The 22,512-nt window shown below is 47.2% G+C and overlaps 1 protein-coding gene across 3 annotated transcripts; it reads right to left on the bottom strand.

The window, feature by feature from the left end:
* Positions 1-286: 286 nt before the first annotated feature.
* On the bottom strand, positions 287-13,685 carry MSL1 (MSL complex subunit 1). Of its 3 annotated transcripts, none has more exons than XM_074261423.1 (9): positions 12,723-13,685; positions 9,939-10,162; positions 8,424-8,806; positions 6,506-6,553; positions 5,843-5,907; positions 4,944-5,011; positions 4,019-4,143; positions 3,796-3,868; positions 287-2,955 (listed from the first exon to the last, which is right to left on the bottom strand). In XM_074261423.1, the coding sequence occupies exons 1-9, from the start codon at positions 13,542-13,544 to the stop codon at positions 2,865-2,867; spliced, it is 1,899 nt and encodes a 632-aa protein (XP_074117524.1). In that variant the 5' UTR covers positions 13,545-13,685; the 3' UTR covers positions 287-2,864. The 3 variants fall into 3 exon arrangements, with proteins under 3 accessions (XP_074117524.1, XP_074117527.1, XP_074117525.1); XM_074261426.1 differs by lacking the exon at positions 12,723-13,685 and adding an exon at positions 10,348-10,440; XM_074261424.1 differs by lacking the exon at positions 6,506-6,553.
* Positions 13,686-22,512: the final 8,827 nt, after the last annotated feature.

Genomic DNA, 22,512 nt, shown 5'->3' with positions numbered 1-22,512 from the left:
GTGACTTGCCCAGGGTCACACGGCTAAGGAGTGTTAAGTGTCTGAGGCCAAATTTGAACTCAGGTCCTCCTGACTTCAGGGCTCCCCTGCTCTACCTAGCTGCCTCTATGTCTTGGTTTATCATCAGAATTGGTTGCATTTATCAAGGAATCTGATGTGATCTTAAACATAACTAAACTACAAGAGACTCATACACAAAGGGGACACAAAACAAGATGGAATGCACAGCTGCACCCCTGGCAGCCAGCAGGAGTGGTTCTTTTGTACAAAGAGGAAAAACAATGGCTGTTTTTTCTATTTTATTGTAAAAAATGATTTTTTCAATTTTTTAAAACATACAGGCAGAAATGTTTAATACTCCCCATTAACACTGTTAAATCTAACAAACTGAAGCAGAAATTCAAAAAAATTAACAGCCACAATAGTTTATTTACAATTGAATTTTTATAAGATATTTACAAGACAACCAATTTTACACATCAGAAATGGTATCAAAAGTATGAATTACAACACAGACAACAATGTGTGAAATGGGTGTAAAACAAAAAAAGCATAAGTGGACAGACAAGTTGCTTTTCTTTTTAATTTATTAACACTAGCTTAAACTTGGTTAAAGCAAGATATTAAGAACAAAGAACTATGTTATAGGAAAGAATTGCAGGGCCTTCAGTTGAAGATTGAATTTCACAGTGTTGTATCCCATATAGGGAGAAATAAGACTATTTTTTCCCCACATTCTAATAAACACCCACTGTCAATTTAACTTTTGGTACTTTGCTAGCCTAATCTGACCCTTTTTCTCAGGAAACCTGGATGTGTGAGCATGAAAACAACTGCAGAAGCCTACCTGCCAGTGGGGCAAGATACAACAAGACCTCCGCAGGGCAGGGAAAACCATGGGTGCAGGAGCAGCTTCTGCCTGGTCAGATAGCACTTCAAAGATTCCTCAGATACTAGCTAGAATTCAGAATCCTGACAAATGCCTTGGGTAGGACACAAGCTGAAGGTCAAACTCGCTTCAGCCAGCAGCTGAAGTAGGCCCCACTAGAGTCTCAGCAAAATAACAAACGACAGAAGCCAGGGAGAAACAGTGAAGAAGAAAGCAGAGGCATTGGCTAGTCTTCCTTTTCCAATGTCAGGAAATGATGATGCATTAGTACCCCAGGTGAGATAAGGAACACCAAACAGCCTGGGATACAGAGACTGAGGAAAGCAAAGAAAAAGTACATAAAAAACAATCTGGTCTGGTTTTTCTGGACATCTCCTCCTGAATTTTTTAAGGTGTTAGCTGAAGGCAGTTAGAAGGAGTCCTATTTTCCTTCTATCACCTTGCTGCATTAACCTGCCTATTAGGGTCAGTTGTAGATCATTTTCCTTGGCAGGAGAAGTTAATGAAAAAACCATAGCTCACTCCAACCCCACCAAAAAAAAAAAAAAAAAAAAAGTTCTAAGACCTTCCATGAATACTGTATGTGTTACTGGGAGAATCCTTTTGAAGATTCAAACCCAAGGAATGCACACCAACACCTCATAAGATAAAACAGTGTAAGAAGTAAACTTTTCTCTTCTTCCTTCTGACACTGGTGTCCTATTCTATTTCCACTAAGGGGTTAGCCATACCCTCTATTTTGACTTCTCCCCTAAAAGTGCTTATGGTTTTAGGTACAGCAAATTTCCTTTAAGGATCCAAGTCCTTTTCCCTTCACTGCACAGAGATTAGAAACTCAATTCTCACAAGAGTCCTGAAGGCTAAAACAAAATGCAATTCCTATAGCTGAAGCCTTGGCTCTATCTCCCCTCCAGCTAATACAGGTCTCTTACACAGTTGCCTGGGAGTGCTACCCTGAAACACTTAAAACAAAATGGAAAAAAAGGAACCAATATTGTGCGTGTAGAATTCTATTTTCACAAAGAATATTCTATCAAGTACATCAATATGCAGACATATTTGTCAGCCAAATGAAGTACATAGAAGCATTTCCTCTTCCCCCCCACCCCCCCAGATCTTTACCCGCCACCAAACTAAAAGGACAAGAGTCTCAATAAGAAATACTTCAGAAGTGATTTGACACACGGACATCTCAAATGCCATGTTATTCAGGCTACCGGGTTTTATTGGGTTACACCATGAGGGTAGGGTGGGCTAGTAAATTAAGAGCCCGTTCTCTTTACCACTCACAAGATACAAAGGCTTTTGAGGACTGAGAAGGGAAGGAAGAGGGACATGGAATGGGACTCAATTTACTAACCAAGAAAATAACCATAACTAAACTTCCCCTCGCCCATTCCTATGAAGATAAATCACAGAATGATTTAAAAGGATCCTTGTCTAATAAGCCCACTGGCTCCTTGGACCTCTTTCTACTCGATGAGAAGGGCCTATCATCTTATTATTCTCCAGTTTTCATTTGGCCATTAAGCTAAAGTTGAGCCATTTTAGGGTGGATTGACACCACCATGCCCAATGCCACAGAATACTAATATACATCTTTTTTAGGCAAAGTTTGGCTCACCAAGAATCTCTACCTAGTGACCACTAAAAATCAAATACAGGACCCTTTGAAGCTTCCAGCTGGAGAGGGCCTTGCAGATTTAACTCAAGAACTTATTCCCCAAAATAAAATGGGCAAGAACAAACAAAATCCCATCCCCCAAATTAGCTCAACAAAGGAGTTTTTGTGAAAACAGAATGACGAAAACAAAAACACCTTAACTCAAAGGAAGCATGTAAGGGCATTATCAGTGAGTGATAATAGATAGGAGAACACAGGTTTGGGTAACTGGGTCACATATACAGGTCTCAGCCATTCTCTGGGAATGGCAGGTTATAACCATCTGAAGATAAAGGTCTCTCGCCAGCACAGTTATTTCCTACACGTCCTGTGAGGTGTCTGCTTTTTCTGGATCTCCAGCCTACAGCGGCTGCGCTCATCCAACCAGGGCAGCTCAAAATTCCTAGCAAAAATAGCAAAAATTAACTGGCAGCAATGGGAGAGAAAGAGATTCAGGACAGGACTAGAGTCACATCAAACCCCAACTTCTCCTTGCCAGGCTTGAGGTACGTCTTCCTCAAGGTTTGTCCTGGTAGCAAAGTAGATGGAGTGTGTATTTCTAACTCAATCCCCCTAACTCTTATCTCAGGGGATTTTACATTCCAAAAGTCAATTTCTAAAAGAAGAACCATGGCTCTTTGTCCCACCTTATATCTCACTAGGGGAGGTGAGCTACCCAAGCTTTAAAAAAAAAAAAAAAAAAAAAAAGAAAGAAAAAGAAAAGAAAAGATTTTTTTTCTAAGGTAACAAGAGACTGGACATTAAGCAAGTACCCATCAGTTGGACAATGACAGGACATACTGTACTATGTTAGGATAATTATTACACCATGAGATGAATGTGATGAATTCAGAAAAACATGGGGAAATTATATGAACTGGGACAGAACAAAAAAGGCAGAACCATGAATCCACATAAATAATTACTATAATAATGTAAAAGAAAACAATGCAAAAAACAGCCAAACAGTGACCACAATTAACCATCATGTCCTGGAGAACAATAGAATATACTTCCTTCCTCTTTGTAAGGAGGTGGAGGACCAAAAGAGTGAAATTAATATGTATTATTATGCTGCTAAATTTTGCTTAATTATTTTGTTTTGTTATAAAGAAAAGGTGGGGGATGCAGGGAGTGATAGAGTCAATAGGATGGACTGTTTACAAGAAAATAACTGATATATAACACAAAAAGCACCAATGAAATTTTTAAAAATGGAAAGAAAGCAAAGTCTGGTACTTACTGTGGGGTCAATTTTGGTAATGGTCGCCCAAATGCTACAACAGGCAAGAAGGGGGTAATCAGCAAACTTTCAACTATGGGGTAGAAAATGGAAGCTTTTTAGTAAGCATTGTCAAAAAGACACTAAGCTACCTTTATATGTTCCACAGACCCAAGCATGCTGTACCCTAGATTTGGTAACACTGTTCTTAATACAATCCTGCTATTGGGTACATGGAACTTACCATCATCTGGCTCAGGGAAAAATGAGGTAACCTCAGGCTCAGATTCCTGAATTCCTTTCTTTTTATACATTCTGAGCTGTAGTCGCTGTAAAATTCTTTGTTCCCTGATCCTCTGAATATCCCATCTGGAAAAAAACAAACCAGCTACTGAAAAACAGAGCTGGGCCAAGGCATCTATATACTTATGCAGAGTCTGAAAATTCCATAGCTATGCATAAAAATTGTGGGGGCCTCTCTACACAGGAGAGTGAATCATGGCATGTCAGAGTTGGAGTAGTCAGCAAGACCTTAAACACTGCCTCCTGTAATATTAGGGGCAAGTCACCCAACCCCTCCCAACCTCAGTTTCCTCACTTGTAAAATGAGAATTCCTCTAGAACAGGGTTCTCGTGAGGCTCAAGGAAAGAATGTAAGCACAGTACTTTGCACATTTTAACATGCTATAACTGTCAAATATTATATTATGCTACTTTTCAATAAAGGTTATTGAGAGACTTCCCTGTAACACATAATCAAGAGACCTCACCAAAAAATACTAGGTACCATGAAGACCAGAATTTTCTGGCATTAATTTAACATATATTAGATTACCAGTCATCTAGGGGAAGGGATGGAGGGAAAGGAGGGAGAAAAAAATTTGGAACACAAGGTTTTGCAAGGGTGAATGTTGAAGACTATGTATATTTTGAAAATAAAAAGCTTTAATAAAAAAATTATATTCAAAAGTGTTCTTCACTACACCCACCTATCACAGCCATTTCTTTCCCCACTATTTCCTTTGCCTGAAGAGTCAACCATAGGATGACCTAACTCAGGCTTCCAGCATCTAGGCAAGCTGCTTAAGACAAAACCATTTCATTGTGTGGATGATGGCCTCCAGTCCCCAAGGGGGAGCCAGCCCCAGGATGGCCATTTCAGGCCCTACCTTTTCCTTCTCTTCTCATCCAGCTCCAATTTTGCATGCCGCTTGGAAAACACACTGTCATCCAGGTTCTGTGTAGACAACAGGAGGCACGAAGCCCTCTATTAGCAGATAATATCCATCTGCCCTCTCTCATCAGAGACTGAACTTCTTGATGACAAAAGAGTTCATCCCCTCCAGACCAATCTCTCCCACACACAGGGATTCCCACCAGGAAAGAGTTCCTATCAAACTGGAATCGCCCATGCTAAGCCATGGCATGATCTGGAAAATCATGTACAACACTACTTGGATTGGGTGTTCAGGTCTGGAGGCAGTAGTATGATGGGGAGGGACTGGATGGCCTAACAGAAGAGATCACTATAATCTCCTTTGTCCTGATTTCTTCTTGGTAGCTTAGCAGCAGCTGTTGCTTTGGGCAAGTTAACATGTGTGACCTCAGGGGTCAGTTACTTCCCTCCTTTGAGCTCAGTTTCCTCCTCTGATCAATAACGGGAATGAATACTGAAGAACTAATGATAAAATATGCCTCCCTCCTTTCAGTAGTAAGTTAGGAGAACCTACTGGGGCAGATTGTTACAGTGTAGTGGAGGGGTTCAAAAGCTAGCTCTGGAGCCAGAAAAAACCTGCTTTCCAGTTCTTACTCTATTACAACATGATCATGTAGACCCTGAACAAGTCAGGTAGCTAAGACACTTGCATTGTCAGAGAGTTTCTTCTGAGTCCAGACTCTATCCTTATTTCAAAGAAAATCAAGCAGTTGGACTAGATAATCTCTTAAATTTCTTCTAGGCCTAATATTCTAACCCACAGGAAATTGACAGGGACTATGGAAATAGTCAACTAAAACCCACATTTCCTCCCGAATGTCTCTCCTACACCAGTTTCTTCTTGACACCTACCTCCAAGAGCTCTGAAGGATTTGGATCTCTCAGAGGCTCTACAGTGTGGTCCCTCCAAGAAGGAACTGGAAAAAAAAAGGGGGGAGGGAGGAAGAAGAAAGGTCCTTAAATTCAAAGTCACAAAAGACATATTTAACATGTATTGGTCAACCTGTTATCTGGGGGGTAGGGAGGTGGGAAGCAGGGGAAAAATTGGAACAAAAGGTTTGGCAACTGTCAATGTTGTAAAATTACCCATGCAAATATCTGGTAAATAAAAACTATTAACAAAATCACAAAAGACATCTTTTATTTGCTAAGAAAAGTTGTCTCCCCAGACAAAAAAAAAAAAAAAAAAAAAAAAAAAAAATGTTATTAGGTAATAAGGATTCGTTCTATGGACTCTCCTGGAGGTAATTAGTGTGCTTGCTATGGTATATAAAATTCTCAAGTACCGGTGCAGTCTGACCAACGAAAAGTCCAACAAAAAACTAAGCCCATAACTGTCCACTCATAAAATGGAATTGTGGTTCCTGAAAAAGAACTGATATTTTGTTGTAATTTTGAGAACTTTATCTCCTAAACAACCTTATTTTCCCCAAATATGAAAGAATAAAGAATGTAGCTTTCAGCCTCCCAGCACCCACCCAAGGCCCCAGCCAGCAAGATTCCTATTCTACTCACCAGCCAAGACTGAAGTTTCTCCTGCAACACTTGATGGCATCAGACATCCTAAATAATGCAGGAAAGAAGAAAAATCTCAGTGTAAAAGGGGGGGAAAAAAAAACCCTACACTCAATATGGAAGAAAGAAATCAGCAGTAAAGAAATTTGGAGTTCTTTTTTGGGAAGGTAGGCGGGGAAAAATTCTCTTTCTTAAGAAGGGGGGAGGAAGTAAGAAAAAGAGGCAAAATAAGCCCACCAGCATTTACACTGAGATTTCTTCTCTCTCTTCATTATTTAGGGTGGCTTCTTTGCAAGAGTTGATGACCAAGGATATAAAACCCTAACCTCAGAACTTGGCAGGTGAGTAAGAGTTTTTTCAATCCCCCCCCAAATTTTCAAATACAAGATTGGTGTTTTTAAGACTTGCTGATGTGTTCTTTCTTCTTTAACAATGTCCTCTTCCCCTTCACATAGACTACCCCTTAGCTGATCTAGGCCAGAAACCCTGGTTCCCTTGGAAGAAAACATTTCACATGAAAAAGGGCCATCAAGAATGATTCATATTATGTATTCACAGTTTTCTCTGTTCAATGGATTCAGGTGTTCCCAAATCAGATCTTTCAGTCCCTGCTTTCCCCCATCATCTCAAGGAAACTGTTTACAATTGAAGTTTAATTTTCAAAATCAGGCAGGCCAAAGAACAGTCCTTCCAGCTCAGCCATTTTCCTCAATGGATGGGGAGCTGTTCCCCATTGTTCTTTATATTGCTATATGGTGTTGCTATGACAAGGTGAAGCAAAAAAGGACGAACCTGTTCATCTGACTGAACCAAAAAGAAATCCAGACCTAATTCAGGATTCTGGCCTAACCCTTCCTCCCACCTACTTAAATTCAGAGGTCCAGTGAAATCAAGAACAATCTCTCTCCACTATTCCAATTTCAGCACTAAAACAGATGGATAAAGTCTGGAGACTGCACTTTCCTTTCTAGAATGGATTCCCATCCCCATGCCTGCTAGGAACAAAACCTAACAAGGTTGCAACTCTATTCCAGAAGGTTTCCCAGCACTCTGGAGCACCCACAGTGACTAACAGGCTCAAATTCTATGACAAGGAGCATTCAAGTTACAGTTTGGCATGGATGGTATAAAAGCACCTGGGTAGGAAAGCCATAGAGGGAGGGAGGGAAGCAGAGAAAGGAGATGATAAAGGTACTGTTCCTCTCCCCCCTTCCAATAGCTCAGATACCCCTAAGAGAGTCCTTATTATTTCATTTTATTTAAATATATCAATAACCAATAGGCTACCTGAAATTAAAGTAAGTTCACATTTTAGACCCTTTGTAAAACATAATAAGAAAAAAATTGAACTACTGGTCTTTAGGGGATACCTCTTGCCCCCTCAGACCAAAACTAAGATACAATTGAGTGTTTGAACAGTTGAAGAGGGAAGACCCAAAAGTGAACCTCCCTGGTTCAAACTGTCTCCCCATTCCTAAAATACTCTTTAGTCCCTGAAAGCACCCAGAACCTAACCTCTGAGGCTTTACATAATTATCAGTTGCAGGAACAGTTATACATGACAAAGTGTAAATTCTATGCATTTCAGAGCACAGAAACACACCCCCCCCCCCCATTCCTCAGAGGGCAGGCAAGTTTCTGGAGACTACACTCCCAAGTCTGGTGCTCATGTGAGAAGCAACTTACTGTCAAATACATGTCTCAGGGCTATAAGCAGGCAAATACATTGAATACATTTTTCAATAATCCCATCTATTTGCAATGCCTGCACAGTGTCTGTCTCTGGCTGTTAACTTACACATTCTTGACAGAACGCTGCTTTATTGATTGTACCTTTTTAAAAATGCCAATGGCATTTTCACATGTTAGCTTGACTGCCACCACTAGGGTATAAGAGCAAGTGTTCGCTATGCCTTACTTGCTACAGTCTCCTCCTTCTTTGGAGAGGGTTCCCGTAATGGTAATGGTGATGGGGGAGGCTGGTGCCAACGACATAAGTACATTTCTGTGGTGGAAAGGTACGGCAATTCTTCTAACTCGCTTGTGAAGGCTTTCTCCTTGGGGTGAGTGCTGGGTGCCTTCTGGGGGACAGAGAGTTTAGGGGGGGTGTCCACTGAAGATCGGGATTTTTCTGGAGTCTCCTGGCTCCTCAGTTCACGTCTACACACAGTTTCAGATAAGGAGCCACACGGTTCCTCTTTAACAGGAGAGTGCTTAGGAGTTTTTGTTTTGACTTTTGAAAATTCAGCAGCCAGCTTTTTAACTGGAGTCTTTCTCTCAGCACTTCCAAATGAGGATTTCCTATTGAAAGGGGAAAGACATAAATCCAATGTAATAATTTCTGAATGAAATTTCATGAAACATGGTAAGAACTTTGGCCCCCTCTGTCCCCAAATGCCAATGTTCAGGAATCTTACCTTTGCAACATGCACTGGCATAAATTCTTAAAGCAAAAATTACAAGCAGACTCCCTACTATCCAGCTCATGGCATAAAGTCACCAATGCTCTCTTCCATTCCTTCTTCCATTTCCTTACTCTCTTGCTCCTAAATCTTGCCTATTGAACAGCTAAGTGGTGCGGTAGATAGAGCACCAGCCCTGAAGTCAGGAGGACCTGAGTTCAAATCCAACCTCAGATACTTAATACTTCCTAGCTGTGTGACCCTGGGGAAGTCACTTAACCCCAATTGCCTCCTCAGTAAAAAAAAAAACAAAAGAACAAAAAAAAATACCAACCACAAAAATACTTTCCCTTTGCTTTCAGGCTTCATCCTTTTCATCTATCTCTATCTAAACCCCAACACTTTCTCCAAAGCTTCTTCTAACCTCAACAAGTAGCAGAGCCACATCCCCAGAGCATTCAGGTTCAGGAAGCCTCTGGTCCTGTCCCCTAATTTATGAGAAAATGAGTCCTCCCATCTCAGCATCCCTAGAGCACTTAGGGTATTTCCTATGCTTTTCATCAGTAGAGATTAGAAAACTAGCCTCTCTACTGTATGAAACAATTAAATAGTACCTGCTCAGTGCTAAGCATTTTATAAGTATTATCTCATTTGATCTTCATAACAGTTCTGGTGCATTTCTTATCCCCATTTTACAGAAGAGGAAACTGAGGCAGACAGGTAAAGTGACTTGACCAGAGTCACACAGAGACCCTGGAGCTCTCTGTCCACCTTATCTGTAGTTCTGTCATGCCATCTTCATGGGACTGATTTGTCTTTGTGGCTCCTGTGAACCAGCCCATGTGCCCAGTGCACAAAAGGCAACTAAAACTCTGGCTGACTTGATTGCTGGGATTGTCTGGGGGAGAGGCCTCTTTGCCTCTGCCCCACCGTGTCCCAGCCTGGGAGTCTTCTCACCCCAGACATAGGCCTCCTGGGAGGCAGAAGTTCTTGCCCTAGGCCTCAAGTGCTAGGAGGGACAGCTATGTTACCTTTTGTGTCCCTTCCCACTCCGTCCACATGAGAAAGGTTTCGATGGCAGGGCCTGGGCCCCCTCTGAAAGTTCAGTCTGGCACTCCAGCTCAATCTTCTCAGATAGTTCAGGCTCCTCCCGGTCTTCAGTCTCATAGCCTTGAAGCAGCCTGTGCCTCTCTTTCTCGTTATCCTTCTTCACCAGCTGCATCCGTCTTTCCATACGTTCAATCCGAGCAAGGAGCTACAAAGGAAAAAGTTACAAAACATAGGTTTAACATAAAGAACAAACACAGTTCCTCAGTCCTATTTGGGAGGCAGGATCATGCTATTTCCCCCTTCCCTTTCAGATCCAACTAATTTTCCATTAACAGACAAACATCAGTTTAAAAAATGCTTAACATACAAGATATGGGAGACAAGATCTACCATTAGTTGTAGGGGTTAAACAGGATACAGTCAATACAGGATACATCTTGCTCTGGCAGGAGATGCTTCCCAAAGGCAGGAGAACCTTCCTCTTCTTTCACTGTTCTGATCTTGTGTTGCCAATAAAGCAGACCCAAATCAGCAATGGAGTTTTCAGAACTCACCTTTGGTAGGTCCCAAATTTCCCTAGACCCCACCTTCTTTATCTCCATTCTTCTTCTAAGATGTACCTTCCCAAAATCTCATATACAAGAATTTAGATTTAAATTTGTGCATGAATTCAAGAGCTTACAACAGAAGGTGCTCTGAGGATCTTACTGCTAATTGGAAAACAATAAGTCCTCCATGTGAAGCATTTGGAAAAGAAATCAATTCCTTAAAATCCCAGCGATCATGAGAGAGAAATCCTGAATGTAATCTTTGTATCTGAGGTCAATTGCCATAAATGACTTATATGCCATCCTAAGAATACTGATAATTCTCCCCCCCATCCTAAAATAAAAAAAATAAAGAAAAAAGGGGGCTAAAAATCATCAAATAAAAAGGATGGAGGCCTTTACTACCATTCAATATTTCAAATTAAAATATTTGGAGAAAAGGTGCCAACCATTCAATCCATAATCTGAAACAAGAATTTCCTTTTAGTTACCCAGTAATCAGTGCTACCTCCATTATACCCATTCAGCTGCAAAGATTCCAGTTCAGAGGCCAACAAAAATGGAATAAGAGAAAGAAGCTTAAGCAACGCTAAGACTGCAATACACAACAGAAGCAGTGAACGCCAAGTTAAGACTGACACTCTTTTATCCTCAACTCACCCCACTCTTTCTGCCTAGGAGAGCAGTTCGTAGGGACCATTACCTCAGGAACTGAGCAGAGACCTCGACAATCAGCAGAAAGGGCCCCCCAGTGTCAGCCATAACTCTCAATTCATCTCCTGGTATCTGTTTTGAGTCACAGCCTCAACGTTACTTAACCACGGATTGTGGGTGACATTTCCTTGATTTCTTCTCTTCCCCCTCCTCCCGACCAGCCCCCCTCCCCTCCAAGTCCCTCACGTAAGGATAGGATGTGTTGTAATTACAGTACCATCACACCCTTTGACTGCAGTACAGTAGCAGAGCAGGGCCACCTCCATGTTGGGTAACTTCCACAAATCAACACCATGAAATGTTTTGAGGAGACCTGTCCCAGCTCCCATCCCACCTTGCAGACTGCACCCTCGAATAAAAGGATAGACTGCCGTCTGATCCGAGTCATTTGGAAAGCAAACAAAACGGCAATGCCACTCTGCTCCCCTGCTCATCCCCTGGCGCACACAAAGCCAAAAAAAAAAAAAAAAAAAAAAAATCCACTGCAGCCTTAACATGACAAGTGTAGAAATAGGGAACAGGTTTATTTTTAGGCAGCTGCAAAGCCTCAGGTTATGGGGACCTGGACTGCGTTAGACCACGGTACCCCACTGCTAAGCGACATTTCAAGGAGATGGAGTGGTCTTTAAAATGGATGTATCTTCAATTACCAATTGTTAAAATATGGCTGGATATTCTTTTCCTCCAAGAAAAAGACAACATATTAAAGCACTTTTTATTATTCTGAAATTCCTAAAATGAGGATTTTGCTTTTTTCTAATACATTCAACGTGTTCTCCCTTGCAACGTTCTATGGAGACCTCATCCAGCCTCAAACAGCCAGTACTCAAGCTCAAAACGGGGGTTCTTCGGGCATGGGTGTGTTTTTACAGCTCAGTTCGCACTGCAGACCCTTCCCCCAGAACAGGCAGTGATGAGTTCGCTATAATTTTCTTTAGGATCTAAGGTGGGATTTCACTCTGTCACCCCAAGACCTCCTGCCACAAAAGGGCCAGTTACCCCTCCTGCCAAGGATGTTGCTGCAGTGGCTCGAGCAGCAGCTGCTGCCTCCCTCCCCCACAATGCATTAGAAACCCAGTAGCCCTTTAAGTTAACCCCTTCCACCACAGCCCCACATTAGGCACCCCACAGCGCCTTTCAGTGCGCCCCCCTCCACCGAATGTTTAACCTCCTAGTTGCCGGGGTCCCTTCTCTCTTCAGCTTTTCCCAAACCCAGAGCTACCATTTTAACCCCTTAATGCGCAAAGCCTTCCCTCCCGCCTCGCCATGCCTTTGCCCTTTAACCCCGGTCCCTGTCTCTCTAGAGAAACATGCGCACCGCCACCTACATCGCGGCCGTAGCCGCAGCCCCCGCCGCCACCCCAAGTTAACTCTAGGTGGCCCACGGCCCTTCACCGCCCCCAACCATGCGATGCCCTTTAACCCCGCCACCCACCCCCTCCTCCAGGGGGAGCATGCGCACCGCTCCCCCAGCAGCCGAACCGCGATTAACCCGTCCCGTACCGAATCCCTCTCGGTCTTGAGCTCCTCGATCTCCTTCTCCTTGGCCTGCAGCTGCTGCTGCTGCTGCTCGATGAGGTCCAGCTGCAGCAGGAGGATCTGCTTGAGGCAGGCGGCCTGGCTGCTGGCACCCGAGCCGCCGCCGCCCCCGAGGGGGCTTTTCCTCACGCTCTTCCATCGCCCCTCCGAGGCCGCCAGGGTTCCTGCGGCGGCGGCGGCGGTGACGGTGGCGGCGGCGGGCGGCAGGGGCGGCGGCCCGGCCGGAGGGAGCGGCGGGGGTCCCGCCGAGTCCGAGGCGGTGGCGGCGGGAGGGGTGGCCCCACCCTTGTCCGCGGCCACCGCCACCTGGGAGCCCGTCTGGCCGGGCAGCACCGCTTGGTACTTGGGGCGGGGGCTACAGCCCGACCCGGCCGCGGCCGGCTCCCCCCCGACCCCGGCTTGCTTCGTGGCGGGGGGCGGGCATGGCAGGGGCACGGAGCCGCCCCAACTCTCCTCCTGCTGCCCCGGGGCCGCCCCGGCCGGCAGCACCAAGCTCCGGCCCTTGCCGCCGCCGCCGCCGCTTCCTCCTCCTCCTCCTCCTCCGCCGCCGCCGCCGCCGCCTCCGACCGGGGAAGGAACCGGGCTTCCCCCTTGCGAGGAGGCCACGGGCGGCCCGGACTCTTTGAGCTTACGGTGGCGGGAGAGAAACTGGGCTTCGGGCGGTCCGGGCTCCTCTTCGGGCCCGCCCAGCGCCGCCGCCCGCTCGTAGTCCAGCCGCTGCTGCTGCTCGGGGTTGCCGCCGGCGGGCGCCGCGGCCGCCTTGAACACGGCCGATCTCATGGTCATGGTGGCCCGGGGCGGAGGGCGCGGGCTGGGCTGGGCTGCGCTGGGGGGCGAGGGCAGGTGGGAACGGGAGCTGGAGCGCTGGGCAGGCTGGGCTCGGCTAGCGCGACGCTGGGTTCAGCGGCGCGGCCCCGGGCCTCGGCTAGCGCTGCTCCCCCCGGGCCGGGGCGCCATCCCGCCCCCGTGAGGAGAAGTCGAGGCCGCGGCTGGGGCGCGCCGCCCGCCCATGGGGGCCCCGCAGCCGCTGTTGCTGCCTCTGCCGCTGCCGCCTCCGCCTGCGCCTGGGAGGCGGGAGCCCGCACCCGGCCGCCCCCGGGCTCATCCCCAGAGTCCGCCGCCGCTGCTGCCGCCGCCCGGCCCCGGCCCCCCGCCCTGGAGCTCGCCTCAGCCGCCCCGCGCCTCCATGGCCCCCCCCCTCCTCAGGAGGGGGGTGCGGGGTGGGCCCGCCGCCTGGTGGGGTTGGTCGTCGCCGCTGCCTCCCTCCCCCCCGAGGGTCTCCACTGCCTGGGGGTCCCCACCCCCTTCACCGCCCCCGGTGCCTTCGCGTTTCCCTTTAAAAAAAACGGAGTCTCCCGGAGCCGGAGCCACCGCTGCCGCCGAGCGCAGAGCGCATGCGCCCGGGAGGGCAGCGGGAGGGAGGGAAAAAGGAGGCGAGAGGAGGGGGCGCTATTGTGAAAGGGGCCGAAGCCGCCATTCAGGGCGCGGAGGGGAGGGAGCTAGGAGCTGCTGCGGGAGGGAGGGAGGGAGGGAGGGAGGGGCGGGAGAGAGCTGAAAGGAGGAGGCCCAGGGTGTTTGGAGGGAGAAGCCTCTCAGCCCGGGGAAAGGAGGGAAGCTGCAGGGAGTTGAGGAGGGGGGGGGTTGGGTCTGGGAGGATTAGGCTTTGAAGGGGCCCCTAGGGAAAGGGAAGGCAGGGAAGAAAGGAGTTAGGGAAAAAGGCAGGGGCGGGGGCTGCGGGTTCCTTCCCCAGTCTGAATGTTATTCCGTTCATTAACTGTGACCTGAGCACCCACCCACTTGGTGCAGAGCAATGACTCCGGGCATCGTGCACTCCTGTCCTTGGATGCAGGAGGAGAAAAGGGTGCAGAATGGCACGCGGCCCACCGCTTTTCTCTCTTCCTGGCCACGTTTCTCCTGCTCTTACACGCCTGGGCAGTGGGGAATAATAATTGGCCATTCCTTAGAGCATGCATCTCGGGTCCAAGTCTCCATCTGAGGCAGGCAGTTCCTTTTTTATATTATTCCTTCCACGCCATGATAGAAGGGGGATGGGGTGTCTGATGATGGCTTTTCCCACAGGAAAACCCAGGATCTCCTGGGGGGGGTGGGGTGGGAGTTGTCATCACAATCTCCTAGTGAGATGCTCCCAACTCCCAACTGCCCGTCCTCAACTGCCACTTCTAACAGCCATCCCCAACCACTCTTAGAAAGGCTCTTAAAGGGCTGAAGGTTTCTTAGAAACGACTAAAGAGGGCTTGGGGTTTTGATTTGTGCTGTCTTGGACATTTTATTGTTAAATACGAGAGTCCTATTTCCATAGTCTTCTGTTTTCAAGCCTGTCCTTTTCAACCACGTTCTTTATGCTTTCCTTTTTTCTTTTCTTTTTTTTTTTTTAACGTCCATGGGAACTTTGGCCCCCTTTTTATATTTTTCACAGAATTCCTATCTCCCTGGGGGGGGGGGAGAGGGACCGTCAAAAGATTTCAGTGGAATGTTTTTCTCCCTTGTGTCTTGAGCCCCACCTGAGGTGGGAGGGGGGGAGAGTGGAACCTTTGGCACATCTTGAAATCCTCTAATTAAGCCCCTCCCCCATCTTGCAGCCCAAGAACGTGAAACACTCCAAGGTTTAAGCTATGGATCTGAGCAAGGAAGCCCTTTTAGTGGTCAGCACTCCACAGAAGGCTCCTTGCAACTGAGAATGTAACAACTCTGTTAGACCAGGACTTTTTCCCAAAGTACCCTTGAGTCAGTCCTGTTTCCATTTAAAGTTCCTTCTTGTAAATCAACAAAAATCCCCCAGCTGGAAATTTTTGGCTCTGAGAAATTCTTAAGCTCTGGACCCTGAATAAGCAGGATGAACCAGCAGGGGCATTTTTGGAGTAGGTATTCTGTAGACAGAGAAGCCCTGGAGTCAAACCACTCAGCTTTGTGCACTGGCTAACTCTGGGGACAAGGAGGGCCCCAATGATCATTTCAGAGGAAGAAAAATGGGACTGACAGCTAAAAACTCAAAAAACAGTTTTAAAACCCTGTAAAGTTAGCTCTCTGAGATCCCTTTTTAAAGGAAGCAATGAGCTTTCTCATTTAACCTAGCTTGTTCATTTAAATGATCTCAAGACTATTTTTAAGCTCTAAACCCTATTCCCTTTGGCTTTTTGATGGACAAGTTTATTAACATTTTTTACTCTTTATATTAGTGAAGATAGGAATCCTAGGATGAGGAATCAAGAGTGTTCCGCCCCATGTGTGGCACTGATCTCTCAGGACTCAGTTTCCCCTTGTGTTCCTGGAGCAGGTCTGGGCTTAAAGAGAGAAGACATTTTGGCTGTTCACCAGGACAAGGGATTCATCAATGTGGGTTTCCTAAGGCTCTTGGGAAGATAAATAAAAACTGCAGTGGAGTGGTTGGCATCAAACCAGCACCACCTTGTGCCACATGGTACAACAATCAGATGGGAGTAGGGGTTATTTCCCTCTGCCCCCATCTCCAACCTAGACCTGGGGGATAAAGATAGGCTGATGAGGTTCTAATCTACAGGGCAATTTCATGTAGAAATCCTGCCCAGCACTCCAAGTTGCTACAAGCTATGGATGTATGTGTGTGTTAAGGAGCCTCCCCCCAACCCTTTTCCCCCTTTCCCTGTAGGGGCCTCTCTACTGTAACCAGGAGGCCCTCCTCCCTGTTGCTTTTTTTTTTTTTTTCCTTCCCCTAAACAGCTCAAGTTTGGATATTTTCTACTGCTGGCAACCCCGCCAAAGCCTTCCCTTGGCTCTGCCCACCCCACGTGGGCCTCCCTTCCCTGTCCCAGCAACCCCTTCGAGTACCCCCCCTCCAACACGTGACTAGGTTGTTTTGTTAACCGGCCTCCCTGGGATTGTTGGCATGGCCAAATGGCTGGGTACAACTGCCCTCTTCAGGGTGAATGTGGGAAAGCACCAGGAGTAGTGCTCAGGATGAAAAAGCCTCTTTTTTCAGTGGTTTCAGGCCAACATAGCTCTGTAGTTAATCGCTGGAAGAATTGCACGGCCCCCAAGGAGATTTGGGGACCAGGATGGCATCAGAAGCACCCATTCTGGGAAATACTGTGTTATATGGATGGCTGCAAAGAAGTTTTGACCCCTCCCTCCAGATTCCATATGCTGTTAGAGTACTGGGGCATCCTTAGGTACCAGCTAAGGGCCAGTTCCTAGTTACGGAGAAGATCCTTGAGTTAAAGGATAGCTCGCTCCTGCTACACACCAAGGGAAAAACTCTGGAAACGATTCGTCCCCTCTGGGGTTAGAACCAAGACTTCATTGTTTACATCATTGGTTTCCTCCCTCTCCCAGCTCTAGGAAAGTGGGTGGGAAAAGTCAGGATTTCTTGAGGGGCGGGCAAGGAAAGACAACAGGACAAATAACAGCATGTGGCCAAGTTTGTCAACAAGATCAAGAGACCCAGGGAGAAGAAAAGCCAGGACAAGAGTTTTTTCTGACTCCTAACCTGGGTTTTGCCACAATCCCACTTTCCTAATGGGAATATACAAGGAAGCCTTATATAGGCAGAGAAAGGATGAAATTGTAATGTCAAGCTTGAAACTGGAGGAGGCGAAGGCTGAGGGACTCCTTTAATGTAGGCAAAGTCTGTAACAGCTTTTAAAAGTACATATAATTTTACATATATATAATTTTTATATGTATATAATTTTACATATATATAATTTAAAAGTACATATAATTTTACATATTTTACATGGGGATAGTGATCCCCATGTTTCACAGAAGAAAATGAGGCTATAATTAGGCAATTTCAGAGATAATTTGAGTAGAAGTTTCTTCTGACTCCAAGTTGATATTTTTTCCTTGTGGAATTGATGGAAACAGTTGCAAGGTTGGGGGTGACGCAGGTTAATCAGGTATTGGGCCATTATTCAGGCATAACGGCCATACCTGAATCATGGCGATAGACAGGAATGATAGAGGGGCATTTGGTAAGTTAGATGTAATGCAGTTATTTGTGCAAGGGCATCCCTGTCATAACTACCCAAAGAACAACAAAGCTAGCCGAGACCCCGCCTGAGAGACTTTGAGACCCCGCCTCGGTGACTTCGAGGAGCAGAGTGACGGGTCGGGGTAGAGGGCTGTTTAGTGCAGTGGCGGACTGGCTGGCAGGGCACTTGGCCTCCTGTAACGGCGTCTGTCAGCACTCCCGCTACCAGGTGCTATTTCCAGAGACCCAAACAACTGAGGGGGAAAGGGAGGGAGAGGATTCAGGCCGCTCCTCTCAGCAGCTGCAGCAACACGGTTCTGCCACACGGAGGCTCCCGAGTTCAAGCACAGGCCTTGAGAAGGAGGGAGTAGGCTGGGCAAAGGCGCCTGGGGATGTCCAGAATGACCCCGAGCTGAGAGGCTGACGGTCTTCTGCCCTTGGCCTCGGGTCAGCCTGGAACCAGCCAGGCTTCCTCTGCGCTACCCATTTCCTTAGATGGCCAAGGAAGGGGAAATTTGTTTCCCCCGCTTCCCTCAGCTTGCTGCCCGTTTCCTTTGCAACTGTCCTCCCCCTGCCCCCTGGTGAAGTCCACATCTCGTCGTAGACCCCAGGATTCCTAGAGAATTCCCTCATTCCCCTGCCCGTCCAACTGCAGACTCTAGGCTAGGCCGTGGGGTGGGGCCAAGGGAAGGGGCAGTCCCCAGAACAGGGGAACCACCCAAGCCAGCGTTGGCCTTCCTGCTGAGGAGGCCAGCTCACCGCCTCCCCACCCCAGGAATTTTCTTTCTGGGTATCTTCCGAGCTTTAAGGATATGCACCACAGCCCAGAGGCCTCCCCAGTGTAAACTTGGAATAGGAAGTTGAAGAAAGAGCAAAATGCTTTACATGCCTGAAAGCTGGGCCTGCACCAGTCTGGGGAAGCTCTTTCCCAGATCTAAGATTGGTGATTTGACAGTAACTGATTGAAAAACAGTAGAGATCAGTGTAGGTTCCATCCCCGGGACATTTAAAGTTAGGGAAGCAATGGTACCCTGGGCTGGGTAGTGTCCTTGAGATTCCGGAGTTCTTCCCGGGTCCCTGAAATGCTCTGCGGGGCTCCGCATGGAGCACACTAGATCAAGGTTCCCTACTCTGCAACCAGCAGCAGAATAGGGGCTAGTAAGTGAGAAAAGTCTCAGAAAGGTTTCCTCTTCATTATCCCGAATGGAATATACTAGTTCACAGATTCTGGCTTGAACTGGGGGCCAAAACTCTTAGGGAGTTACCTGGCAGAGACCTCAGGATCCTGTCCAAGGAGCTGACTGCCCAGAAATGGTTCGCTGTGGGGGAGGGGCATCTATTCTTGGCTGCAGAAGGCCCTAATCAGGCCCCAGGCTGAGGGAACTACTTTGGAAACCGAATGGTGTAGGGATTAGCTTCGGATGCTCCCCTAAATCATTCTTGCAACTCTGATGGGGTTTGCGCAGTCTGTAGTCCTCTCTGCCTAGTTGATCTCCAAACCTCTGCCCTGAAGCTTCAATTCCCCATCTCCCAGCTCAGTAAGAGCAACAATGTAGGTCACAGCTCGACCTAGAGTAGACAAACTTCTTTAATTCAGTCCTTTTCAAATCTGGTGAACAAACATTGAGAAGAGATTATAAGAAACAGCTTAGAGGGCTAGGCTGAGGCAGAGGAATGATTCAACTCAACAAATATTCAGCAAGCATTTTTTAAGCACCTAAAAATGTGACTGGAATCAGAATCAAAGGAGAGGTTTCTCAGGGAAGGGAGAGACAAGTAACAATTGGGAGAGGTACCAAAAAAAGGAAGTAACTGGCCCATCCCAATTAGGGAAAGGATAGAGACTAGTGTAACTAGTCCTTAGTGAGCTTGCTATTGGTGGAAGAAGGAAGTCACTAAATAAAAAGAGGGCAGAGGCCATTGTGTTTTTCTCCCTTCCCCATTCTCTTCAGTTTCTCTTCAATCAATCTATTGGTCTAAATGAACCAAGATAATGCAAAGAGTACAGGATTCAAAGTCTAAAAATCAGGGTCTGAATCCTATTGATAGCTGACAATATGTTTTGAGAGTGTACAAAATACTTTAGGTCTACATTATATAATTTGATATTCACAATAATCTTGTGGTATTTCCATTTTACAATCTCAGAAAGGTTAAGTGGCTGGCTTTACCCCCCAACTACTAGGTATTGGAGATTGAGATTTGAATCCATCTCCCTAACTCCCAAGTTCAATTGTTTTTTTCTTTGTATCACATTAGGAAAATAATTTCCACTCCCTGGACTGCACATAACTTCTTATTTTTGGAAGCCTTGCACTGTGCCTCAGTTTCCTCATCTATTAAATTAGGGGATTGAACTAGATGAACTCTATAAAGATTTTAAAAATTAAATAAGGATTAAATCTATTAAAATAGAGTTAAGGGTGATCTCAAACATCCCAAGTCCCTTCTTTGAACTCTAAAATTAAGAACTTATGATGCTATAGAGCTCATTTCAGTGATCAAGTTCCATACTCCTCCCAATTTCAGTTCTCTGGAGCATTTGTAAACTAGCTCTTGAGTTATTCTCTTCTCCTCTGGCTGACATTCCTAGATCTAGAGAAGCTGGAGTAAGCCAGGGGTGTCCCCACCCTCCAGTAAGACACTTTGCCACTTGGTGTCTGTAAAACTCATTTGGCTTTGGAAACTCCCAATCCACTGGGATCTCATGGCTCTAGGCCCATTTCCTGAACCCCTGAGACTTATGAGGGAGCAGAAAACCCAGGAAAATATACTCTTTGTCACCGGGATTTGGGAGGGGGGGAACAGGGGTGGTGACAGAAGTGGCTGTGAATTTCTTTTCAGTTTGGGATAGGACAAGGACCAACCACCAACTTCAAATAGCCTTAAAACCACAAACAGCTGCCTCTCTAAATGAAGTTCCGGACAGGAAGAGAAATAGATAAGATGGAGGAAGGATAAACAGTTGTAAATCCAGGCTTTCTCTCCCTCTGACCCTTCTCCCACGAAGATCTCTTCTCCCTTTGTGAGAAACTCAGTCGGTCACCCTCAAGAAAGCAGGTACCCCGAAGTCAGGATCCTCGGTTTTGTCTAATAAAGAAATCTATCCACCGAGAAATGGCAGTTCTTGGGAGAGGGAATCGGAGGTCTGGCCACTTTGGGCCAGCACTGACGGCCCTGGCTGGTTGTGGGAGAGGGGGGGGGGGTCTGAGCTGTCCCTCCCCCAAAGCTACTCCCAGTATCTCTACTGGGGCTCATCAGGGGGCTCAGAGAATTGGCCGCCGGGCTTGTCCGAGCTCTCCTTTCAATATCTCTCTTTAAGAGGCCATTGACTCGAGCCTAATGGAAAGCCGCTTCCCCCAAAACATGTTTTGCGGCAGGAGCCCAGGGCTGGGAATTTCCTGTGGCCAGGCGGAGGGAGCCAGGCCCGGATTGGAAGAGGCAGGGAGTGCGGGAGCCGGCTGCCTTGGCTGAGCCGGGGCCACGTGCCCCACCCCCGCTCCGGCGCACATGTCTCTGCAGCAGCGGCGGCGGCAGCAGGGCTGTTTATGAGAGCTGTTGTGGTAAAAATGGAGCAGCCCGCACATGCCCGAGCCATGTGATCCGAGCCACCCTCGTGAGCAAGCACAAACACACTCACACATGCACACACCGAGGGCTCCGGCGATCTCCCTCCTCTGCCCACCAGGAGCAGGAGCCCGGGAGGGGGAGGGGGCTGGAGGAGGGAAAGCCAGGGCAGGCCCGTCCCGGGTAGGACGGTCTTGTAAGGGGGAGAGCTGGGCAGAGGACGGCTTCTTCCCCGGGGCCTCAGTTTCCCCATCCTGTCATCAAGCCGTTAGCCTAGATGACCTCCAGTCTCCTTCCCGGCTCGGAATCTGGGATCCTGGGCCTGAGAACGCTTGGCCAGGCTCTGGAGAAAGGCCTCCCTGACCCCTGACAGAATCTGTGACTGCGCTGGTTCAGAGGGTGGCAGCTCACTCTTCAGGGCCTTTGTCCCCCTCATCACCCTTAGTTTCCAAGCTTTTCTTTGGGGGAACAAGTTCGCTTAGTGCTCAGGATTCTGGGAAGAAGATGGGGCAGGTTCAGTTAGAGGGTCACAGATTTAGATGGGAAGGGAGCAAGACATCCAGACCCTTCAAATTGCAGTGAGGGAAAGAGGCTCAGAGGGCTGTTAGCTACCCAAAGTCACACAGCAGAGCCAGAGTCTGTCCTGGGGTTCCCCAATTCTGATTCAGTGCCCCTTTCACTTAACACTGGCTGATTGGGCACAGCCTTCCACTGCATTTGGGGGGGGCTAGAATCGAAATTTACACCAACAAAATAGGTCTGAGAGGGCTCCTGGTATCCTATCTCCTCAGGGCTACATGCCCTAATCAGGAGAATAGAAACAGTGTGCTGGGGGGGAAGGGAGCTAAAGACCAGGACAACATTTGAAAGGCCCCCCCAAGACCCCTTCCCAGCCTCCTACGCTCCTTGCCCAGACTTTTTACCCCTCTTTGATCCCCTGACCCCTTTTGGGGATTACAGTGCCTTTTAGTAGAATGTGGGGCTGTGCCTGAGTCAGGCGGACAGTAGGTTAGCAGGAACAGGCAAGCAAAAGGAGCCCGACCTACATTCCCTCATCACACCAAAACTTCCCAGATGCTGCAATGCAGAGATGGAGTTTTGTTTTTTTTTTTAATTTCTACTGGGTCCTTATACACAAGGTTGACATTTTTTTTCTTCAACAGATTTCTCCCATCCCCCCTAGGGTGCAAACTGTGCATTCTAATGAGTGAAAGTGTA

This window comes from Sminthopsis crassicaudata, chromosome 4 (genome assembly GCF_048593235.1).
Source record: "Sminthopsis crassicaudata isolate SCR6 chromosome 4, ASM4859323v1, whole genome shotgun sequence".
NCBI lineage: Eukaryota > Metazoa > Chordata > Mammalia > Dasyuromorphia > Dasyuridae > Sminthopsis > Sminthopsis crassicaudata.
The sequence above is the reverse complement of the archived record's forward strand: the minus strand, read 5'-3'. Positions and strand labels throughout refer to the sequence as shown.